The 22,831-nt window shown below is 41.8% G+C and overlaps 1 protein-coding gene across 1 annotated transcript in view; it reads left to right on the forward strand.

The window, feature by feature from the left end:
- LOC129801038 (titin-like) overlaps nt 1-22,831 on the forward strand; it is a 257,548-nt gene that overhangs the window by 176,078 nt on the left and 58,639 nt on the right. Inside the window, exon 58 of the mRNA XM_055845796.1 lies at nt 1,862-21,334. Coding sequence (XP_055701771.1) covers nt 1,862-21,334 — 19,473 coding nt within the window. The remainder of the gene's footprint in view (nt 1-1,861; nt 21,335-22,831) is intronic.

Genomic DNA, 22,831 nt, shown 5'->3' on the forward strand with positions numbered 1-22,831 from the left:
AATTATTTAGCTACTTATTGCAAGTTACCAAAGTTTCTTATTTAGTGAAGTTATTGAGAAGCGCTGATAGAAAGGTTTAACTTATGAAAAAAAAATCGTGCTCATTAATAGAAATATTATGAGCATTATACATTGAAGCCGCCTTTCATAGTCCGACTTTCAGTGTGACCGAATTTTAGTAAATTAGCCAAACTCAAGCCCAAATTAGATATTAATCCTACAAAGTTTTGTGTTATTTATTTGAACGAAGAAAATCGTCTTGTAAGGTTTATTCACAAAATATACAACACCTGGTGTGTATAATATTCAAAAACCTTCAGACTTCAAAGTTCTTTTGCTACAAATTTAATGTGTATCTGTTGATAATTTTATACAAGAATAAAAAACACATAGTAAAGTGTATTTTCAATTACACTGTGCAACGATGATTTTGTCCCTGGGATCTCATGCTATTTTTTCTATTGCTAGGGTCAAATGATTTACGAAAATACTTATCATTTTGATTTCATTTGAATTTTGAGCCTGGTATTTAGGAAAATTTAGAAAGCTAAGTTTTCCTTTAGTTGGCTGAGTGCTCATTTTTCGTTTGAACCTCAATATCGAGGTTAAAAAACAATCTGAGAGAAAAGTTGTACATGGACGAAAATGTAGCTGATTAAATTCTCTATCAAACCCACAAAACAGATTGTTAGGGACAGTCCTAGTTTACGAGATATTTTTGATCAAAGTTGCTAAAAAGTTCGATTTTCCCATGTTTTCTGACATATTTAAGACTACAGCGCCCTTGGTGTCAGTTGTACGAACTTCATCTGTTAAAAGGATTTATTGTGCATGTAAAGGACGACAAATTGTTCCAAAGCAAGAAATAAGTCAGTTCATCAGAATCGGAGATATAGGAATCCAAGTATCAAAAAACGGCAAAAACGGTTTTGCCTAGATTCCGGGCGCAAAATCCAAATAAAATCAAAATGATAAGTATTTTCGTAAATCATTTGACTCTACCAATAAAAAAAATAGCATGAGAACCCAGGGACAAAAAAAAAGTTCAAAATTGTTGCACAGTGTTATCGATCTTATCGACTTAAATAGAATTACATGAAAATGAACACCTTCTGTATCAAATTCACCTTTGTTCATTATTAAAAGTGATGGATAAATCCCAGTTGAAAAACTAATCTTGCTAGTTTTGTTTTACCTGAATATATCCAATATTCCCAACAGGCACAAAATATTAGACATTTCATTTATTCCGTGCTGTTATATTTAAAACATGTGATACTTTATTTAATAAAACAATAATCTTAAAAATTGTAATAGAATGTAACCATAGAAATGTAGGAAGCATGACAAATGTTAAAAATATGATATTGGTAAATTCAATTTTATATCCGTTCCAAGTCCTGTCTAACGATTGTTGTTTTCCATCTTAGAATTAAATGTCAAAAAACTTTACGTAAGTTTATGTCAGTTAGTAGTAAAGCTTAACAGAGCAAGAACTCAACATCTTGCACTGTTATCAGAATGTTGTATTAATTTCCCCACCTCCAATTGCACTTGTTCTGATCAATAGAGCACTTTGCATGAAAGAAATAACTATAATTACCCTCCTATTACATGGACATACAATCATAAGATATCGCAAGACAAAAAATGCAAAATACAACACGAAATACAGCCAACCAGAACACAAGAAACACAACCACAAGCATAAACAGATATTTAAATAAATATGAAAATATTTAATTAAATATCCATATTAATAAGCAATACATAAATCACAGTTTAACTGAAACAAAATTAGCAAAATTGGAATAATTTCTAAACAAAAATATTTCTATTCCCAAAAACGAAAAATTTTCAGATAAAGAATTTGATCGAGAAACACAAACAGAAAACGACGAAAATATAGAAGAAGTGGAACAAGCGGTCACAACAGAAGAAATCATTGAGGATCAAGAAACACCAGGAAAGAAAAAGAAGAAGAAGGTTATCAAGAAAACTAAGAAGGGTGGTGTGGTCGAAATCACAGAGAGCATTTCTGAGGTCCGAGAACCCAAACCTACTGATGAGGAATTCCCAGAAGAGGGGCCTGTGATTGAAGAAGCCCCAACTGAGGAAGTGATCACAACAGAAGAAGTCATTGAGGATCAAGAAACACCCGGAAAGAAGAAGAAGAAGAAGGTTATCAAGAAAACTAAGAAGGGTGGTGTGGTCGAAATCACAGAGAGCATTTCTGAGGTCCGAGAACACAAACCTACTGATGAAGAATTCCCAGAAGAGGGGCCTGTGATTGAAGAAGCCCCAACTGAGGAAGTGATCACAACAGAAGAAGTCATTGAGGATCAAGAAACACCCGGAAAGAAAAAGAAGAAGAAGGTTATCAAGAAAACTAAGAAGGGTGGTGTGGTCGAAATCACAGAGAGCATTTCTGAGGTCCGAGAACCCAAACCTACTGATGAGGAATTCCCAGAAGAGGGGCCTGTGATTGAAGAAGCCCCAACTGAAGAAGTGATCACAACAGAAGAAGTCATTGAGGATCAAGAAACACCCGGAAAGAAAAAGAAGAAGAAGGTTATCAAGAAAACTAAGAAGGGTGGTGTGGTCGAAATCACAGAGAGCATTTCTGAGGTCCGAGAACCCAAACCTACTGATGAGGAATTCCCAGAAGGGGGGCCTGTGATTGAAGAAGCCCCAACTGAGGAAGTGATCACAACAGAAGAAGTCATTGAAGATCAAGAAACACCCGGAAAGAAAAAGAAGAAGAAGGTTATCAAGAAAACTAAGAAGGGTGGTGTGGTCGAAATCACAGAGAGCATTTCTGAGGTCCGAGAACCCAAACCTACTGATGAGGAATTCCCAGAAGAGGGGCCTGTGATTGAAGAAGCCCCAACTGAGGAAGTGATCACAACAGAAGAAGTCATTGAGGATCAAGAAACACCCGGAAAGAAAAAGAAGAAGAAGGTTATCAAGAAAACTAAGAAGGGTGGTGTGGTCGAAATCACAGAGAGCATTTGTGAGGTCCGAGAACCCAAACCTACTGATGAGGAATTCCCAGAAGAGGGGCCTGTGATTGAAGAAGCCCCAACTGAGGAAGTGATCACAACAGAAGAAGTCATTGAGGATCAAGAAACACCCGGAAAGAAAAAGAAGAAGAAGGTTATCAAGAAAACTAAGAAGGGTGGTGTGGTCGAAATCACAGAGAGCATTTCTGAGGTCCGAGAACCCAAACCTACTGATGAGGAATTCCCAGAAGAGGGGCCTGTGATTGAAGAAGCCCCAACTGAGGAAGTCATCACAACAGAAGAAATCATTGAGGATCAAGAAACACCCGGAAAGAAAAAGAAGAAGAAGGTTATCAAGAAAAATAAGAAGGGTGGTGTGGTCGAAATCACAGAGAGCATTTCTGAGGTCCGAGAACCCAAACCTACTGATGAGGAATTCCCAGAAGAGGGGCCTGTGATTGAAGAAGCCCCAACTGAGGAAGTGATCACAACAGAAGAAGTCATTGAGGATCAAGAAACACCCGGAAAGAAGAAGAAGAAGAAGGTTATCAAGAAAACTAAGAAGGGTGGTGTGGTCGAAATCACAGAGAGCATTTCTGAGGTCCGAGAACCCAAACCTACTGATGAGGAATTCCCAGAAGAGGGGCCTGTGATTGAAGAAGCTCCGACTGAGGAAGTGATCACAACAGAAGAAGTCATTGAGGATCAAGAAACACCCGGAAAGAAAAAGAAGAAGAAGGTTATCAAGAAAACTAAGAAGGGTGGTGTGGTCGAAATCACAGAGAGCATTTCTGAGGTCCGAGAACCCAAACCTACTGATGAGGAATTCCCAGAAGAGGGGCCTGTGATTGAAGAAACCCCAACTGAGGAAGTGATCACAACAGAAGAAGTCATTGAGGATCAAGAAACACCCGGAAAGAAAAAGAAGAAGAAGGTTATCAAGAAAACTAAGAAGGGTGGTGTGGTCGAAATCACAGAGAGCATTTCTGAGGTCCGAGAACCCAAACCTACTGATGAGGAATTCCCAGAAGAGGGGCCTGTGATTGAAGAAGCCCCAACTGAGGAAGTGATCACAACAGAAGAAGTCATTGAGGATCAAGAAACACCCGGAAAGAAAAAGAAGAAGAAGGTTATCAAAAAAACTAAGAAGGGTGGTGTGGTCGAAATCACAGAGAGCATTTCTGAGGTCCGAGAACCCATACCTACTGATGAGGAGTTCCCAGAAGAGGGACCTGTGATTGAAGAAGCTCCGACTGAGGAAGTGATCACAACAGAAGAAGTCATTGAGGATCAAGAAACACCCGGAAAGAAAAAGAAGAAGAAGGTTATCAAGAAAACTAAGAAGGGTGGTGTGGTCGAAATCACAGAGAGCATTTCTGAGGTCCGAGAACCCAAACCTACTGATGAGGAATTCCCAGAAGAGGGGCCTGTGATTGAAGAAACCCCAACTGAGGAAGTGATCACAACAGAAGAAGTCATTGAGGATCAAGAAACACCCGGAAAGAAAAAGAAGAAGAAGGTTATCAAGAAAACTAAGAAGGGTGGTGTGGTCGAAATCACAGAGAGCATTTCTGAGGTCCGAGAACCCAAACCTACTGATGAGGAATTCCCAGAAGAGGGGCCTGTGATTGAAGAAGCCCCAACTGAGGAAGTGATCACAACAGAAGAAGTCATTGAGGATCAAGAAACACCCGGAAAGAAAAAGAAGAAGAAGGTTATCAAAAAAACTAAGAAGGGTGGTGTGGTCGAAATCACAGAGAGCATTTCTGAGGTCCGAGAACCCATACCTACTGATGAGGAGTTCCCAGAAGAGGGACCTGTGATTGAAGAAGCCCCAACTGAGGAAGTGATCACAACAGAAGAAGTCATTGAGGATCAAGAAACACCCGGAAAGAAAAAGAAGAAGAAGGTTATCAAGAAAACTAAGAAGGGTGGTGTGGTCGAAATCACAGAGAGCATTTCTGAGGTCCGAGAACCCAAACCTACTGATGAGGAATTCCCAGAAGAGGGGCCTGTGATTGAAGAAGCCCCAACTGAGGAAGTGATCACAACAGAAGAAGTCATTGAGGATCAAGAAACACCCGGAAAGAAAAAGAAGAAGAAGGTTATCAAGAAAACTAAGAAGGGTGGTGTGGTCGAAATCACAGAGAGCATTTCTGAGGTCCGAGAACCCAAACCTACTGATGAGGAATTCCCAGAAGAGGGGCCTGTGATTGAAGAAGCCCCAACTGAGGAAGTGATCACAACAGAAGAAGTCATTGAAGATCAAGAAACACCCGGAAAGAAAAAGAAGAAGAAGGTTATCAAGAAAACTAAGAAGGGTGGTGTGGTCGATATCACAGAGAGCATTTCTGAGGTCCGAGAACCCAAACCTACTGATGAGGAATTCCCAGAAGAGGGGCCTGTGATTGAAGAAGCCCCAACTGAGGAAGTGATCACAACAGAAGAAGTCATTGAGGATCAAGAAACACCCGGAAAGAAAAAGAAGAAGAAGGTTATCAAGAAAACTAAGAAGGGTGGTGTGGTCGAAATCACAGAGAGCATTTCTGAGGTCCGAGAACCCAAACCTACTGATGAGGAATTCCCAGAAGAGGGGCCTGTGATTGAAGAAGCCCCAACTGAGGAAGTGATCACAACAGAAGAAGTCATTGAGGATCAAGAAACACCCGGAAAGAAAAAGAAGAAGAAGGTTATCAAGAAAACTAAGAAGGGTGGTGTGGTCGAAATCACAGAGAGCATTTCTGAGGTCCGAGAACCCAAACCTACTGATGAGGAATTCCCAGAAGAGGGGCCTGTGATTGAAGAAGCCCCAACTGAGGAAGTGATCACAACAGAAGAAGTCATTGAGGATCAAGAAACACCCGGAAAGAAAAAGAAGAAGAAGGTTATCAAAAAAACTAAGAAGGGTGGTGTGGTCGAAATCACAGAGAGCATTTCTGAGGTCCGAGAACCCAAACCTACTGATGAGGAGTTCCCAGAAGAGGGGCCTGTGATTGAAGAAGCCCCAACTGAGGAAGTCATCACAACAGAAGAAGTCATTGAGGATCAAGAAACACCCGGAAAGAAAAAGAAGAAGAAGGTTATCAAGAAAACTAAGAAGGGTGGTGTGGTCGAAATCACAGAGAGCATTTCTGAGGTCCGAGAACCCAAACCTACTGATGAGGAGTTCCCAGAAGAGGGGCCTGTGATTGAAGAAGCCCCAACTGAGGAAGTGATCACAACAGAAGAAGTCATTGAGGATCAAGAAACACCCGGAAAGAAAAAGAAGAAGAAGGTTATCAAGAAAACTAAGAAGGGTGGTGTGGTCGAAATCACAGAGAGCATTTCTGAGGTCCGAGAACCCAAACCTACTGATGAGGAATTCCCAGAAGAGGGGCTTGTGATTGAAGAAGCCCCAACTGAGGAAGTGATCACAACAGAAGAAGTCATTGAGGATCAAGCAACACCCGGAAAGAAAAAGAAGAAGAAGGTTATCAAGAAAACTAAGAAGGGTGGTGTGGTCGAAATCACAGAGAGCATTTCTGAAGTCCGAGAACACAAACCTACTGATGAGGAATTCCCAGAAGAGGGGCCTGTGATTGAAGAAGCCCCAACTGAGGAAGTGATCACAACAGAAGAAGTCATTGAGGATCAAGAAACACCCGGAAAGAAAAAGAAGAAGAAGGTTATCAAGAAAACTAAGAAGGGTGGTGTGGTCGAAATCACAGAGAGCATTTCTGAGGTCCGAGAACCCAAACCTACTGATGAGGAATTCCCAGAAGAGGGGCCTGTGATTGAAGAAGCCCCAACTGAGGAAGTGATCACAACAGAAGAAGTCATTGAGGATCAAGAAACACCCGGAAAGAAAAAGAAGAAGAAGGTTATCAAGAAAACTAAGAAGGGTGGTGTGGTCGAAATCACAGAGAGCATTTCTGAGGTCCGAGAACCCAAACCTACTGATGAGGAATTCCCAGAAGAGGGGCCTGTGATTGAAGAAACCCCAACTGAGGAAGTGATCACAACAGAAGAAGTCATTGAGGATCAAGAAACACCCGGAAAGAAAAAGAAGAAGAAGGTTATCAAGAAAACTAAGAAGGGTGGTGTGGTCGAAATCACAGAGAGCATTTCTGAGGTCCGAGAACCCAAACCTACTGATGAGGAATTCCCAGAAGAGGGGCCTGTGATTGAAGAAGCCCCAACTGAGGAAGTGACTACAACAGAAGAAATCATCGAGGATCAAGAAACACCCGGAAAGAAAAAGAAGAAGAAGGTTATCAAGAAAACTAAGAAGGGTGGTGTGGTCGAAATCACAGAGAGCATTTCTGAGGTCCGAGAACCCAAACCTACTGATGAGGAATTCCCAGAAGAGGGGCCTGTGATTGAGGAAGCCCCAACTGAGGAAGTGATCACAACAGAAGAAGTCATTGAGGATCAAGAAACACCCGGAAAGAAAAAGAAGAAAAAGATTATCAAGAAAACTAAGAAGGGTGGTGTGGTCGAAATCACAGAGAGCATTTCTGAGGTCCGAGAACCCAAACCTACTGATGAGGAATTCCCAGAAGAGGGGCCTGTGATTGAGGAAGCCCCAACTGAGGAAGTGATCACAACAGAAGAAGTCATTGAGGATCAAGAAACACCCGGAAAGAAAAAGAAGAAAAAGATTATCAAGAAAACTAAGAAGGGTGGTGTGGTCGAAATCACAGAGAGCATTTCTGAGGTCCGAGAACCCAAACCTACTGATGAGGAATTCCCAGAAGAGGGGCCTGTGATTGAAGAAGCCCCAACCGAGGAAGTGACTACAACAGAAGAAATCATCGAGGATCAAGAAACACCCGGAAAGAAAAAGAAGAAGAAGGTTATCAAGAAAACTAAGAAGGGTGGTGTGGTCGAAATCACAGAGAGCATTTCTGAGGTCCGAGAACCCAAACCTACTGATGAGGAATTCCCAGAAGAGGGGCCTGTGATTGAAGAAGCCCCAACTGAGGAAGTCATCACAACAGAAGAAGTCATTGAGGATCAAGAAACACCCGGAAAGAAAAAGAAGAAGAAGGTTATCAAGAAAACTAAGAAGGGTGGTGTGGTCGAAATCACGGAGAGTATTTCTGAGGTTCGAGAACCCAAACCTACTGATGAGGAATTCCCAGAAGAGGGGCCTGTGATTGAAGAAGCCCCAACTGAGGAAGTGATCACAACAGAAGAAGTCATTGAGGATCAAGAAACACCCGGAAAGAAAAAGAAGAAGAAGGTTATTAAGAAAACTAAGAAGGGTGGTGTGGTCGAAATCACGGAGAGCATTTCTGAGGTCCGAGAACCCAAACCTACTGATGAGGAATTCCCAGAAGAGGGGCCTGTGATTGAAGAAGCCCCAACTGAGGAAGTGATCACAACAGAAGAAGTCATTGAAGATCAAGAAACACCCGGAAAGAAAAAGAAGAAGAAGGTTATCAAGAAAACTAAGAAGGGTGGTGTGGTCGAAATCACAGAGAGCATTTCTGAGGTTCGAGAACCCAAACCTACTGATGAGGAATTCCCAGAAGAGGGACCTGTGATTGAAGAAGCCCCAACTGAGGAAGTGATCACAACAGAAGAAGTCATTGAGGATCAAGAAACACCCGGAAAGAAAAAGAAGAAGAAGGTTATCAAGAAAACTAAGAAGGGTGGTGTGGTCGAAATCACAGAGAGTATTTCTGAGGTTCGAGAACCCAAACCTACTGATGAGAAATTCCCAGAAGAGGGGCCTGTGATTGAAGAAGCCCCAACTGAAGAAGTGATCACAACAGAAGAAGTCATTGAGGATCAAGAAACACCCGGAAAGAAAAAGAAGAAGAAGGTTATCAAGAAAACTAAGAAGGGTGGTGTTGTCGAAATCACAGAGAGCATTTCTGAGGTCCGAGAACCCAAACCTACTGATGAGGAATTCCCAGAAGAGGGACCTGTGATTGAAGAAGCCCCAACTGAGGAAGTGATCACAACAGAAGAAGTCATTGAGGATCAAGAAACACCCGGAAAGAAAAAGAAGAAGAAGGTTATCAAGAAAACTAAGAAGGGTGGTGTGGTCGAAATCACAGAGAGCATTTCTGAGGTCCGAGAACCCAAACCTACTGATGAGGAATTCCCAGAAGAGGGACCTGTGATTGAAGAAGCCCCAACTGAGGAAGTGATCACAACAGAAGAAGTCATTGAGGATCAAGAAACACCCGGAAAGAAAAAGAAGAAGAAGGTTATCAAGAAAACTAAGAAGGGTGGTGTGGTCGAAATCACGGAGAGTATTTCTGAGGTTCGAGAACCCAAACCTACTGATGAGGAATTCCCAGAAGAGGGGCCTGTGATTGAAGAAGCCCCAACTGAGGAAGTGATCACAACAGAAGAAGTCATTGAGGATCAAGAAACACCCGGAAAGAAAAAGAAGAAGAAGGTTATTAAGAAAACTAAGAAGGGTGGTGTGGTCGAAATCACGGAGAGCATTTCTGAGGTCCGAGAACCCAAACCTACTGATGAGGAATTCCCAGAAGAGGGGCCTGTGATTGAAGAAGCCCCAACTGAGGAAGTGATCACAACAGAAGAAGTCATTGAAGATCAAGAAACACCCGGAAAGAAAAAGAAGAAGAAGGTTATCAAGAAAACTAAGAAGGGTGGAGTGGTCGAAATCACAGAGAGTATTTCTGAGGTCCGAGAACCCAAACCCACTGATGAAGAATTCCCAGAAGAGGGGCCTGTGATTGAAGAAGCCCCAACTGAAGAAGTGATCACAACAGAAGAAGTCATTGAAGATCAAGAAACACCCGGAAAGAAAAAGAAGAAGAAGGTTATCAAGAAAACTAAGAAGGGTGGTGTGGTCGAAATCACAGAGAGCATTTCTGAGGTCCGAGAACCCAAACCTACTGATGAGGAATTCCCAGAAGAGGGGCTTGTGATTGAAGAAGCCCCAACTGAGGAAGTGATCACAACAGAAGAAGTCATTGAGGATCAAGAAACACCCGGAAAGAAAAAGAAGAAGAAGGTTATCAAGAAAACTAAGAAGGGTGGTGTGGTCGAAATCACAGAGAGCATTTCTGAGGTCCGAGAACCCAAACCTACTGATGAGGAATTCCCAGAAGAGGGGCCTGTGATTGAAGAAGCCCCAACTGAGGAAGTGATCACAACAGAAGAAGTCATTGAAGATCAAGAAACACCCGGAAAGAAAAAGAAGAAGAAGGTTATCAAGAAAACTAAGAAGGGTGGTGTGGTCGAAATCACGGAGAGCATTTCTGAGGTCCGAGAACCCAAACCTACTGATGAGGAATTCCCAGAAGAGGGGCCTGTGATTGAAGAAGCCCCAACTGAGGAAGTGATCACAACAGAAGAAGTCATTGAGGATCAAGAAACACCCGGAAAGAAAAAGAAGAAGAAGGTTATCAAGAAAACTAAGAAGGGTGGTGTGGTCGAAATCACAGAGAGTATTTCTGAAGTCCGAGAACCCAAACCTACTGATGAGGAATTCCCAGAAGAGGGGCCTGTGATTGAAGAAGCCCCAACTGAGGAAGTGATCACAACAGAAGAAGTCATTGAGGATCAAGAAACACCCGGAAAGAAAAAGAAGAAAAAGGTTATCAAGAAAACTAAGAAGGGTGGTGTGGTCGAAATCACAGAGAGCATTTCTGAGGTCCGAGAACCCAAACCTACTGATGAGGAATTCCCAGAAGAGGGGCCTGTGATTAAAGAAACCCCAACTGAGGAAGTGATCACAACAGAAGAAGTCATTGAGGATCAAGAAACACCCGGAAAGAAAAAGAAGAAGAAGGTTATCAAGAAAACTAAGAAGGGTGGTGTGGTCGAAATCACAGAGAGCATTTCTGAGGTCCGAGAACCCAAACCTACTGACGAAGAATTCCCAGAAGAGGGGCCTGTAATTGAAGAAGCCCCAACTGAGGAAGTCATCACAACAGAAGAAATCATTGAGGATCAAGAAACACCCGGAAAGAAAAAGAAGAAGAAGGTTATCAAGAAAACTAAGAAGGGTGGTGTGGTCGAAATCACAGAGAGCATTTCTGAGGTCCGAGAACCCAAACCTACTGATGAAGAATTCCCAGAAGAGGGGCCTGTGATTGAAGAAGTTCCAACTGAGGAAGTGATCACAACAGAAGAAGTCATTGAGGATCAAGAAACACCCGGAAAGAAAAAGAAGAAGAAGGTTATCAAGAAAACTAAGAAGGGTGGTGTGGTCGAAATCACAGAGAGCATTTCTGAGGTCCGAGAACCCAAACCTACTGATGAGGAATTCCCAGAAGAGGGGCCTGTGATTGAAGAAGCACCAACTGAGGAAGTGATCACAACAGAAGAAGTCATTGAGGATCAAGAAACACCCGGAAAGAAAAAGAAGAAGAAGGTTATCAAGAAAACTAAGAAGGGTGGTGTGGTCGAAATCACAGAGAGCATTTCTGAGGTCCGAGAACCCAAACCTACTGATGAGGAATTCCCAGAAGAGGGGCCTGTGATTGAAGAAGTTCCGACTGAGGAAGTGATCACAACAGAAGAAGTCATTGAGGATCAAGAAACACCCGGAAAGAAAAAGAAGAAGAAGGTTATCAAGAAAACTAAGAAGGGTGGTGTGGTCGAAATCACAGAGAGCATTTCTGAGGTCCGAGAACCCAAACCTACTGATGAGGAATTCCCAGAAGAGGGGCTTGTGATTGAAGAAGCCCCAACTGAGGAAGTGATCACAACAGAAGAAGTCATTGAGGATCAAGAAACACCCGGAAAGAAAAAGAAGAAGAAGGTTATCAAGAAAACTAAGAAGGGTGGTGTGGTCGAAATCACAGAGAGCATTTCTGAGGTCCGAGAACCCAAATCTACTGATGAGGAATTCCCAGAAGAGGGGCCTGTGATTGAAGAAGCCCCAACTGAGGAAGTGATCACAACAGAAGAAGTCATTGAGGATCAAGAAACACCCGGAAAGAAAAAGAAGAAGAAGGTTATCAAGAAAACTAAGAAGGGTGGTGTGGTCGAAATCACAGAGAGCATTTCTGAGGTCCGAGAACCCAAACCTACTGATGAGGAATTCCCAGAAGAGGGGCTTGTGATTGAAGAAGCCCCAACTGAGGAAGTGATCACAACAGAAGAAGTCATTGAGGATCAAGAAACACCCGGAAAGAAAAAGAAGAAGAAGGTTATCAAGAAAACTAAGAAGGGTGGTGTGGTCGAAATCACAGAGAGCATTTCTGAGGTCCGAGAACCCAAACCTACTGATGAGGAATTCCCAGAAGAGGGGCTTGTGATTGAAGAAGCCCCAACTGAGGAAGTGATCACAACAGAAGAAGTCATTGAGGATCAAGAAACACCCGGAAAGAAAAAGAAGAAGAAGGTTATCAAGAAAACTAAGAAGGGTGGTGTGGTCGAAATCACAGAGAGCATTTCTGAGGTCCGAGAACCCAAACCTACTGATGAGGAATTCCCAGAAGAGGGGCCTGTGATTGAAGAAGCCCCAACTGAGGAAGTGATCACAACAGAAGAAGTCATTGAGGATCAAGAAACACCCGGAAAGAAAAAGAAGAAGAGGGTTATCAAGAAAACTAAGAAGGGTGGTGTGGTCGAAATCACAGAGAGCATTTCTGAGGTCCGAGAACCCAAACCTACTGATGAGGAATTCCCAGAAGAGGGGCCTGTGATTGAAGAAGCCCCAACTGAGGAAGTGATCACAACAGAAGAAGTCATTGAGGATCAAGAAACACCCGGAAAGAAAAAGAAGAAGAAGGTTATCAAGAAAACTAAGAAGGGTGGTGTGGTCGAAATCACAGAGAGCATTTCTGAGGTCCGTGAACCCAAACCTACTGATGAGGAATTCCCAGAAGAGGGGCCTGCGATTGAAGAAGCCCCAACTGAGGAAGTGATCACAACAGAAGAAGTCATTGAGGATCAAGAAACACCCGGAAAGAAAAAGAAGAAGAAGGTTATCAAGAAAACTAAGAAGGGTGGTGTGGTCGAAATCACAGAGAGCATTTCTGAGGTCCGAGAACCCAAACCTACTGATGAGGAATTCCCAGAAGAGGGGCCTGTGATTGAAGAAGCCCCAACTGAGGAAGTGATCACAACAGAAGAAGTCATTGAGGATCAAGAAACACCCGGAAAGAAAAAGAAGAAGAAGGTTATCAAGAAAACTAAGAAGGGTGGTGTGGTCGAAATCACAGAGAGCATTTCTGAGGTCCGAGAACCCAAACCTACTGATGAAGAATTCCCAGAAGAGGGGCCTGTGATTGAAGAAGTTCCGACTGAGGAAGTGATCACAACAGAAGAAGTCATTGAGGATCAAGAAACACCCGGAAAGAAAAAGAAGAAGAAGGTTATCAAGAAAACTAAGAAGGGTGGTGTGGTCGAAATCACAGAGAGCATTTCTGAGGTCCGTGAACCCAAACCTACTGATGAGGAATTCCCAGAAGAGGGGCCTGCGATTGAAGAAGCCCCAACTGAGGAAGTGATCACAACAGAAGAAGTCATTGAGGATCAAGAAACACCCGGAAAGAAAAAGAAGAAGAAGGTTATCAAGAAAACTAAGAAGGGTGGTGTGGTCGAAATCACAGAGAGCATTTCTGAGGTCCGAGAACCCAAACCTACTGATGAGGAATTCCCAGAAGAGGGGCCTGTGATTGAAGAAGCCCCAACTGAGGAAGTGATCACAACAGAAGAAGTCATTGAGGATCAAGAAACACCCGGAAAGAAAAAGAAGAAGAAGGTTATCAAGAAAACTAAGAAGGGTGGTGTGGTCGAAATCACAGAGAGCATTTCTGAGGTCCGAGAACCCAAACCTACTGATGAGGAATTCCCAGAAGAGGGGCCTGTGATTGAAGAAGTTCCGACTGAGGAAGTGATCACAACAGAAGAAGTCATTGAGGATCAAGAAACACCCGGAAAGAAAAAGAAGAAGAAGGTTATCAAGAAAACTAAGAAGGGTGGTGTGGTCGAAATCACAGAGAGCATTTCTGAGGTCCGAGAACCCAAACCTACTGATGAGGAATTCCCAGAAGAGGGGCCTGTGATTGAAGAAGCCCCAACTGAGGAAGTGATCACAACAGAAGAAGTCATTGAGGATCAAGAAACACCCGGAAAGAAAAAGAAGAAGAAGGTTATCAAGAAAACTAAGAAGGGTGGTGTGGTCGAAATCACAGAGAGCATTTCTGAGGTCCGAGAACCCAAACCTACTGATGAGGAATTCCCAGAAGAGGGGCCTGTGATTGAAGAAGCCCCAACTGAGGAAGTGATCACAACAGAAGAAGTCATTGAAGATCAAGAAACACCCGGAAAGAAAAAGAAGAAGAAGGTTATCAAGAAAACTAAGAAGGGTGGTGTGCTCGAAATCACAGAGAGCATTTCTGAGGTCCGAGAACCCAAACCTACTGATGAGGAATTCCCAGAAGAGGGGCCTGTGATTGAAGAAGTTCCGACTGAGGAAGTGATCACAACAGAAGAAGTCATTGAAGATCAAGAAACACCCGGAAAGAAAAAGAAGAAGAAGGTTATCAAGAAAACTAAGAAGGGTGGTGTGGTCGAAATCACAGAGAGCATTTCTGAGGTCCGAGAACCCAAACCTACTGATGAGGAATTCCCAGAAGAGGGGTCTGTGATTGAAGAAGCCCCAACTGAGGAAGTGATCACAACAGAAGAAGTCATTGAGGATCAAGAAACACCCGGAAAGAAAAAGAAGAAGAAGGTTATCAAGAAAACTAAGAAGGGTGGTGTGGTCGAAATCACAGAGAGTATTTCTGAAGTCCGAGAACCCAAACCTACTGATGAGGAATTCCCAGAAGAGGGGCCTGTGATTGAAGAAGTTCCGACTGAGGAAGTGATCACAACAGAAGAAGTCATTGAAGATCAAGAAACACCCGGAAAGAAAAAGAAGAAGAAGGTTATCAAGAAAACTAAGAAGGGTGGTGTGGTCGAAATCACAGAGAGCATTTCTGAGGTCCGAGAACCCAAACCTACTGATGACGAATTCCCAGAAGAGGGGCCTGTGATTGAAGAAGTTCCGACTGAGGAAGTGATCACAACAGAAGAAGTCATTGAGGATCAAGAAACACCCGGAAAGAAAAAGAAGAAGAAGGTTATCAAGAAAACTAAGAAGGGTGGTGTGGTCGAAATCACAGAGAGCATTTCTGAGGTCCGAGAACCCAAACCTACTGATGAGGAATTCCCAGAAGAGGGGTCTGTGATTGAAGAAGCCCCAACTGAAGAAGTGATCACAACAGAAGAAGTCATTGAGGATCAAGAAACACCCGGAAAGAAAAAGAAGAAGAAGGTTATCAAGAAAACTAAGAAGGGTGGTGTGGTCGAAATCACAGAGAGTATTTCTGAAGTCCGAGAACCCAAACCTACTGATGAGGAATTCCCAGAAGAGGGGCCTGTGATTGAAGAAGTTCCGACTGAGGAAGTGATCACAACAGAAGAAGTCATTGAAGATCAAGAAACACCCGGAAAGAAAAAGAAGAAGGTTATCAAGAAAACTAAGAAGGGTGGTGTGGTCGAAATCACAGAGAGCATTTCTGAGGTCCGAGAACCCAAACCTACTGATGAGGAATTCCCAGAAGAGGGGCCTGTGATTGAAGAAGTTCCGACTCAGGAAGTGATCACAACAGAAGAAGTCATTGAGGATCAAGAAACACCCGGAAAGAAAAAGAAGAAGAAGGTTATCAAGAAAACTAAGAAGGGTGGTGTGGTCGAAATCACAGAGAGCATTTCTGAGGTCCGAGAACCCAAACCTACTGATGAGGAATTCCCAGAAGAGGGGCCTGTGATTGAAGAAGTTCCGACTGACGAAGTGATCACAACAGAAGAAGTCATTGAAGATCAAGAAACACCCGGAAAGAAAAAGAAGAAGAAGGTTATCAAGAAAACTAAGAAGGGTGGTGTGGTCGAAATCACAGAGAGTATTTCTGAAGTCCGAGAACCCAAACCTACTGATGAGGAATTCCCAGAAGAGGGGCCTGTGATTGAAGAAGTTCCGACTGAGGAAGTGATCACAACAGAAGAAGTCATTGAAGATCAAGAAACACCCGGAAAGAAAAAGAAGAAGAAGGTTATCAAGAAAACTAAGAAGGGTGGTGTGGTCGAAATCACAGAGAGCATTTCTGAGGTCCGAGAACCCAAACCTACTGATGAGGAGTTCCCAGAAGAGGGGCCTGTGATTGAAGAAGTTCCGACTGAGGAAGTGATCACAACAGAAGAAGTCATTGAAGATCAAGAAACACCCGGAAAGAAAAAGAAGAAGAAGGTTATCAAGAAAACTAAGAAGGGTGGTGTGGTCGAAATCACAGAGAGCATTTCTGAGGTCCGAGAACCCAAACCTACTGATGAGGAATTCCCAGAAGAGGGGTCTGTGATTGAAGAAGCCCCAACTGAAGAAGTGATCACAACAGAAGAAGTCATTGAGGATGAAGAAACACCCGGAAAGAAAAAGAAGAAGAAGGTTATCAAGAAAACTAAGAAGGGTGGTGTGGTCGAAATCACAGAGAGTATTTCTGAAGTCCGAGAACCCAAACCTACTGATGAGGAATTCCCAGAAGAGGGGCCTGTGATTGAAGAAGTCCCGACTGAGGAAGTGATCACAACAGAAGAAATCATTGAGGATCAAGAAACACCCGGAAGGAAAAAGAAGAAGAAGGTTATCAAGAAAACTAAGAAGGGTGGTGTGGTCGAAATCACAGAGAGCATTTCTGAGGTCCGAGAACCCAAACCTACTGATGAGGAATTCCCAGAAGAGGGGCCTGTGATTGAAGAAGCCCCGACTGAGGAAGTGATCACAACAGAAGAAGTCATTGAGGATCAAGAAACACCCGGAAAGAAAAAGAAGAAGAAGGTTATCAAGAAAACTAAGAAGGGTGGTGTGGTCGAAATCACAGAGAGTATTTCTGAGGTCCGAGAACCCAAGCCTACTGATGAGGAATTCCCAGAAGAGGGGCCTGTTATTGAAGAAGCCCCAACTGAGGAAGTGACTACAACAGAAGAAGTCATTGAGGATCAAGAAACACCCGGAAAGAAAAAGAAGAAGAAGGTTATCAAGAAAACTAAGAAGGGTGGTGTGGTCGAAATCACAGAAAGTATTTCTGAGGTCCGAGAACCCAAACCTACTGATGAGGAATTCCCAGAAGAGGGGCCTGTGATTGAAGAAGTTCCGACTGAGGAAGTGATCACAACAGAAGAAGTCATTGAAGATCAAGAAACACCCGGAAAGAAAAAGAAGAAGAAGGTTATCAAGAAAACTAAGAAGGGTGGTGTGGTCGAAATCACAGAGAGCATTTCTGAGGTCCGAGAACCCAAACCTACTGATGAGGAATTCCCAGAAGAGGGGTCTGTGATTGAAGAAGCCCCAACTGAGGAAGTGATCACAACAGAAGAAGTCATTGAGGATCAAGAAACACCCGGAAAGAAAAAGAAGAAGAAGGTTATCAAGAAAACTAAGAAGGGTGGTGTGGTCGAAATCACAGAGAGTATTTCTGAAGTCCGAGAACCCAAACCTACTGATGAGGAATTCCCAGAAGAGGGGCCTGTGATTGAAGAAGTTCCGACTGAGGAAGTGATCACAACAGAAGAAGTCATTGAAGATCAAGAAACACCCGGAAAGAAAAAGAAGAAGAAGGTTATCAAGAAAACTAAGAAGGGTGGTGTGGTCGAAATCACAGAGAGCATTTCTGAGGTCCGAGAACCCAAACCTACTGATGACGAATTCCCAGAAGAGGGGCCTGTGATTGAAGAAGTTCCGACTGAGGAAGTGATCACAACAGAAGAAGTCATTGAGGATCAAGAAACACCCGGAAAGAAAAAGAAGAAGAAGGTTATCAAGAAAACTAAGAAGGGTGGTGTGGTCGAAATCACAGAGAGCATTTCTGAGGTCCGAGAACCCAAACCTACTGATGAGGAATTCCCAGAAGAGGGGTCTGTGATTGAAGAAGCCCCAACTGAAGAAGTGATCACAACAGAAGAAGTCATTGAGGATCAAGAAACACCCGGAAAGAAAAAGAAGAAGAAGGTTATCAAGAAAACTAAGAAGGGTGGTGTGGTCGAAATCACAGAGAGTATTTCTGAAGTCCGAGAACCCAAACCTACTGATGAGGAATTCCCAGAAGAGGGGCCTGTGATTGAAGAAGTTCCGACTGAGGAAGTGATCACAACAGAAGAAGTCATTGAAGATCAAGAAACACCCGGAAAGAAAAAGAAGAAGAAGGTTATCAAGAAAACTAAGAAGGGTGGTGTGGTCGAAATCACAGAGAGCATTTCTGAGGTCCGAGAACCCAAACCTACTGATGAGGAATTCCCAGAAGAGGGGCCTGTGATTGAAGAAGTTCCGACTCAGGAAGTGATCACAACAGAAGAAGTCATTGAGGATCAAGAAACACCCGGAAAGAAAAAGAAGAAGAAGGTTATCAAGAAAACTAAGAAGGGTGGTGTGGTCGAAATCACAGAGAGCATTTCTGAGGTCCGAGAACCCAAACCTACTGATGAGGAATTCCCAGAAGAGGGGCCTGTGATTGAAGAAGTTCCGACTGAGGAAGTGATCACAACAGAAGAAGTCATTGAAGATCAAGAAACACCCGGAAAGAAAAAGAAGAAGAAGGTTATCAAGAAAACTAAGAAGGGTGGTGTGGTCGAAATCACAGAGAGCATTTCTGAGGTCCGAGAACCCAAACCTACTGATGAGGAATTCCCAGAAGAGGGGTCTGTGATTGAAGAAGCCCCAACTGAAGAAGTGATCACAACAGAAGAAGTCATTGAGGATGAAGAAACACCCGGAAAGAAAAAGAAGAAGAAGGTTATCAAGAAAACTAAGAAGGGTGGTGTGGTCGAAATCACAGAGAGTATTTCTGAAGTCCGAGAACCCAAACCTACTGATGAGGAATTCCCAGAAGAGGGGCCTGTGATTGAAGAAGTCCCGACTGAGGAAGTGATCACAACAGAAGAAATCATTGAGGATCAAGAAACACCCGGAAGGAAAAAGAAGAAGAAGGTTATCAAGAAAACTAAGAAGGGTGGTGTGGTCGAAATCACAGAGAGCATTTCTGAGGTCCGAGAACCCAAACCTACTGATGAGGAATTCCCAGAAGAGGGGCCTGTGATTGAAGAAGCCCCGACTGAGGAAGTGATCACAACAGAAGAAGTCATTGAGGACCAAGAAACACCCGGAAAGAAAAAGAAGAAGAAGGTTATCAAGAAAACTAAGAAGGGTGGTGTGGTCGAAATCACAGAAAGTATTTCTGAGGTCCGAGAACCCAAACCCGCTGACGAGGAATTCCCAGAAGAGGGGCCTATGATTGAAGAAGCCCCGACTGAGGAAGTGATCACAACAGAAGAAGTCATTGAGGATCAAGAAACACCCGGAAGGAAAAAGAAGAAGAAGGTTATCAAGAAAACTAAGAAGGGTGGTGTGGTCGAAATCACAGAGAGCATTTCTGAGGTCCGAGAACCCAAACCTATTGATGAGGAATTCCCAGAAGAGGGGCCTGTGATTGAAGAAGCCCCAACAGAGGAAGTGATCACAACAGAAGAAATCATTGAGGATCAAGAAACACCCGGAAAGAAAAAGAAGAAAGTTATAAAGAAAACTAAGAAAGATAATATTGTAAAAATCACAGAACATGTTACAGATCTCGATGATACTGGATTAGAGACAGAAATGCCAGAACTAACTATACCATTCTTAGAGCAAAAAGAAGCAGATGAAGTAAAAGTTATTGAAAAAATGATCGAACTGGAATTACTTAAAAAAGCAGTAAAGCCCTTAATAAAAGAGGAAAAGAAAAAAGTAAAGAAAACTAAAAAGGTTGACGAACAACCTCTTGAAGAAACTTTGGACAATGTTGAAAAAGTTCTTGAGGAAGAGCCTCTTGAAGATACTCAAGCGGAGATGGAAAAGCCTAAGAAAAAGAAAGTAAGTAAGAAGGTCAAGAAAGACGAAGAATCACCTGAAACACATGAAATTCAAGAGACAGAAGAAAAGTCTGACGATATGCCAGAAGTCCCAGAAGAAGTGATTATTGAGGAATCCCCAAGTGATGTACATGAACCAAAGAAAAAGAAAATTTCGAAGAAGAAAACTAAGTTGCCTAAAAGGGACGACGAACTAGAACTCATTGAAAAGATGATTGAAATGGACATTCCTAAAACTGAATTAGAAAAATATGAGAAGTTTGACGATGAACCTGTTGAAAAACCAAAGACCAAAGAAGAAGAAATTAAAGATGATAAATCAAAACCATTGAAGATCGAAAGAAAGGAACAAAAACCAACCAAAGTTGAAATTGTTGAAGTTTCAGAATTACCTCAGAAACTCAAACTTCGGAAACCGAAGCCAATTGAAAAGACCAGTAAAGATGAAATAAGCTTTTTGAAAACCAAATTAAAGAGTAAAATTACACATATAGAATATCCTCCACCAATTATACAATTGATTATTACCGATATGAACACAATAAGAGATGCTGGAATCTTATCCAGAAATATGGAAGAGGCTGAAAAATTACCGAAGAAGAGAAAGATAAAAAAATTCAAACTACCCGAAGAGATCAAAGATGATCTAGAAAGACCTCAGTTAGAAAAGTATGAGAAGTATGAGAGTAGTTCAGATGAAGCTCCAGAAAAAGGAGGCTACAAACGACAACCCAAAAAGCCTAAGGAAGGTGAACCTGAAGAGAAAACATTAAAGATTGGAAAAGGTAAACTAAAGCCACAAGATGATGAAACTCCGGAAACAGTAAAACTAAAAGGAATTCCTGGAAAGGAACCAAAGGACGAAACCGAGGCAGTGCAGAAACCTAAAAAGAAAGCGCCTAAAGAAGATAAACCCAAGAAGAAGAAGCCTTCAGATGACACCGAAATACCTTCTCCGTTAGAATTCGATTTTGAACCTTCGGAAGTTCCACCGTATGAACCTGAAATACCTGAACACGAAACATTTACTCCCGAAGAACCCACTCAAGAGAAACCAAAATATAAACGCAAGAAGAAATCTGAACCACAGCCAGAAACAGTGGAAATTCCACTAGAAAAGGGAACACCAAAGAAGCCAGGCGAACAACCCGAGGATGATGTCAAGTTTAGAATACCTCAAGCACCTAAACCGGAAGAAGATCAACCAGAAATTAAATTAAAGCCATTCAAAAAACCAAAACCCGAAACAGAAACACAAAAAGACGAGCCTGATCGTGACATGAAATTACCTAAATACGAACCAACATCTCCTCAAGTTAGTGACGATGAGAGAGATGATTCACCAAAAACTAAAAAAATTAAACGTAAAAAGACTCCTAAAACGAAAGACGTACCTGACGTTAAAGAAACTATACAAGATCATGATAAACCGATGGAGATTGTTCCTGATGCCAGTTCATCAGAACGTAAGTTGAAAGTTGTTTCACTTAATAAATTGGATATTTTATTCTCTTATTGTGTTATGGTTTGCATGGAAAATAATTTAAGTATAAGGTATATGATAGTATTATATGCTCCTGATCATATATTATATTACCATATCGTTTTAATTAAATAATTTAGCTTAATATTTACTTATTAAATTCATATAATGTACTCCTTCAGTTTCCAAACTAGTGATATATTCGGAACAAAATAAGACTAAGAAAGGTTTGCATTAAGTCGTTTAATTCCTTCAAATAACTCCTGTATAAAGCTATTCTTCATATCTAGTGGTAATATTGGGTACCAACCATTGAAGAATAAATGACTTAACATTTTTGAGCTGAGTTTTTAGGGTTTTTAGTATTGTTTTAGTGAAATTAAGGGCAGAATCACATTGACAGTAAAATGCTCACCGTCACCGTCAAAGCCCTCACCGTATTTCATTGATTTACGTATTTTCATTGTAATTTTTACGCAAGTTCTCAATTACCGTGTTACATTATCTCATACTCGGTGGCATTAGGTGAAAATAATATAAGAAAATTGAAGAAATAAAACGAAAATGCGATAAACGGTGAGCAAAAAAACTGTACGAAAAACTGTAGCAAAAAATCCTACAGTTTTTTGTTTTGCTTACCGTTTATCGCATTTTCGCTTTATTTATACAATTTTCTTATACTATTTTTACCTAGTGCCACCGAGTATGAGACAAAGTACTATTGTAATGGAAAATTTGCGTAAGAATTGCAATGAAAATGCGTAAATCAACGAAATACGGTGAGGGCTTTGACGGTGACGGTGAGCATTTTACTGTCAATGTGATTCTGCCCTAAATAGAGAAGATCGAGGTAGAATTAGCCACCAAATTAAATTTTTCATTGCGTATAATTTGTACAAAAAATGTTTGTATAATGCTGATAAATATTTCAATGAATAGTAAGGGGAGTATATATTTAGAATAAAGAGTGGTTTCCTCAATATTCCTTCGAAAATAAAGTATAAGATACCACTATCCAATACTATACGTGGCTAATTCTGCCCCTGTCTCCCCTAACAAGTGGTGAAAGATACAAAGTAGTAGTGTATACAAAGAGAACAAGTAAGAATGCGCGCAATAATAATGATTTGATGCTCGTGAATTAAATGTAGGATTTTAAATCTCAAGAGTATCAAGAAGGAGTGTCTTCAGTATACATATCTGAAAAATCTACTAACTGCATATTAACGACACCCAATCTATCCTTCTGGATAGTTTCGAGACTGAAAATATTGCATTTTCTTCCTGCTACATGGGATCCCGGGATTATGCACATTTTCGAGACCAAAAAAGTTTTTTTCAGAAAACGTTTCGCAGGAAAGTTTCCTCGAATAATTCAACCGCAGAATGAATTCTGCGCAGAGTAAAAGCAGTCAGAACAAAAGAATTCAATTCATCAAGAGAAATAAATTAATAAAAATAGTAACTTTTGCCCTGAGTT

Source organism: Phlebotomus papatasi, chromosome 2 (assembly GCF_024763615.1).
Source record: "Phlebotomus papatasi isolate M1 chromosome 2, Ppap_2.1, whole genome shotgun sequence".
In the NCBI taxonomy this organism is placed as follows: domain Eukaryota; kingdom Metazoa; phylum Arthropoda; class Insecta; order Diptera; family Psychodidae; genus Phlebotomus; species Phlebotomus papatasi.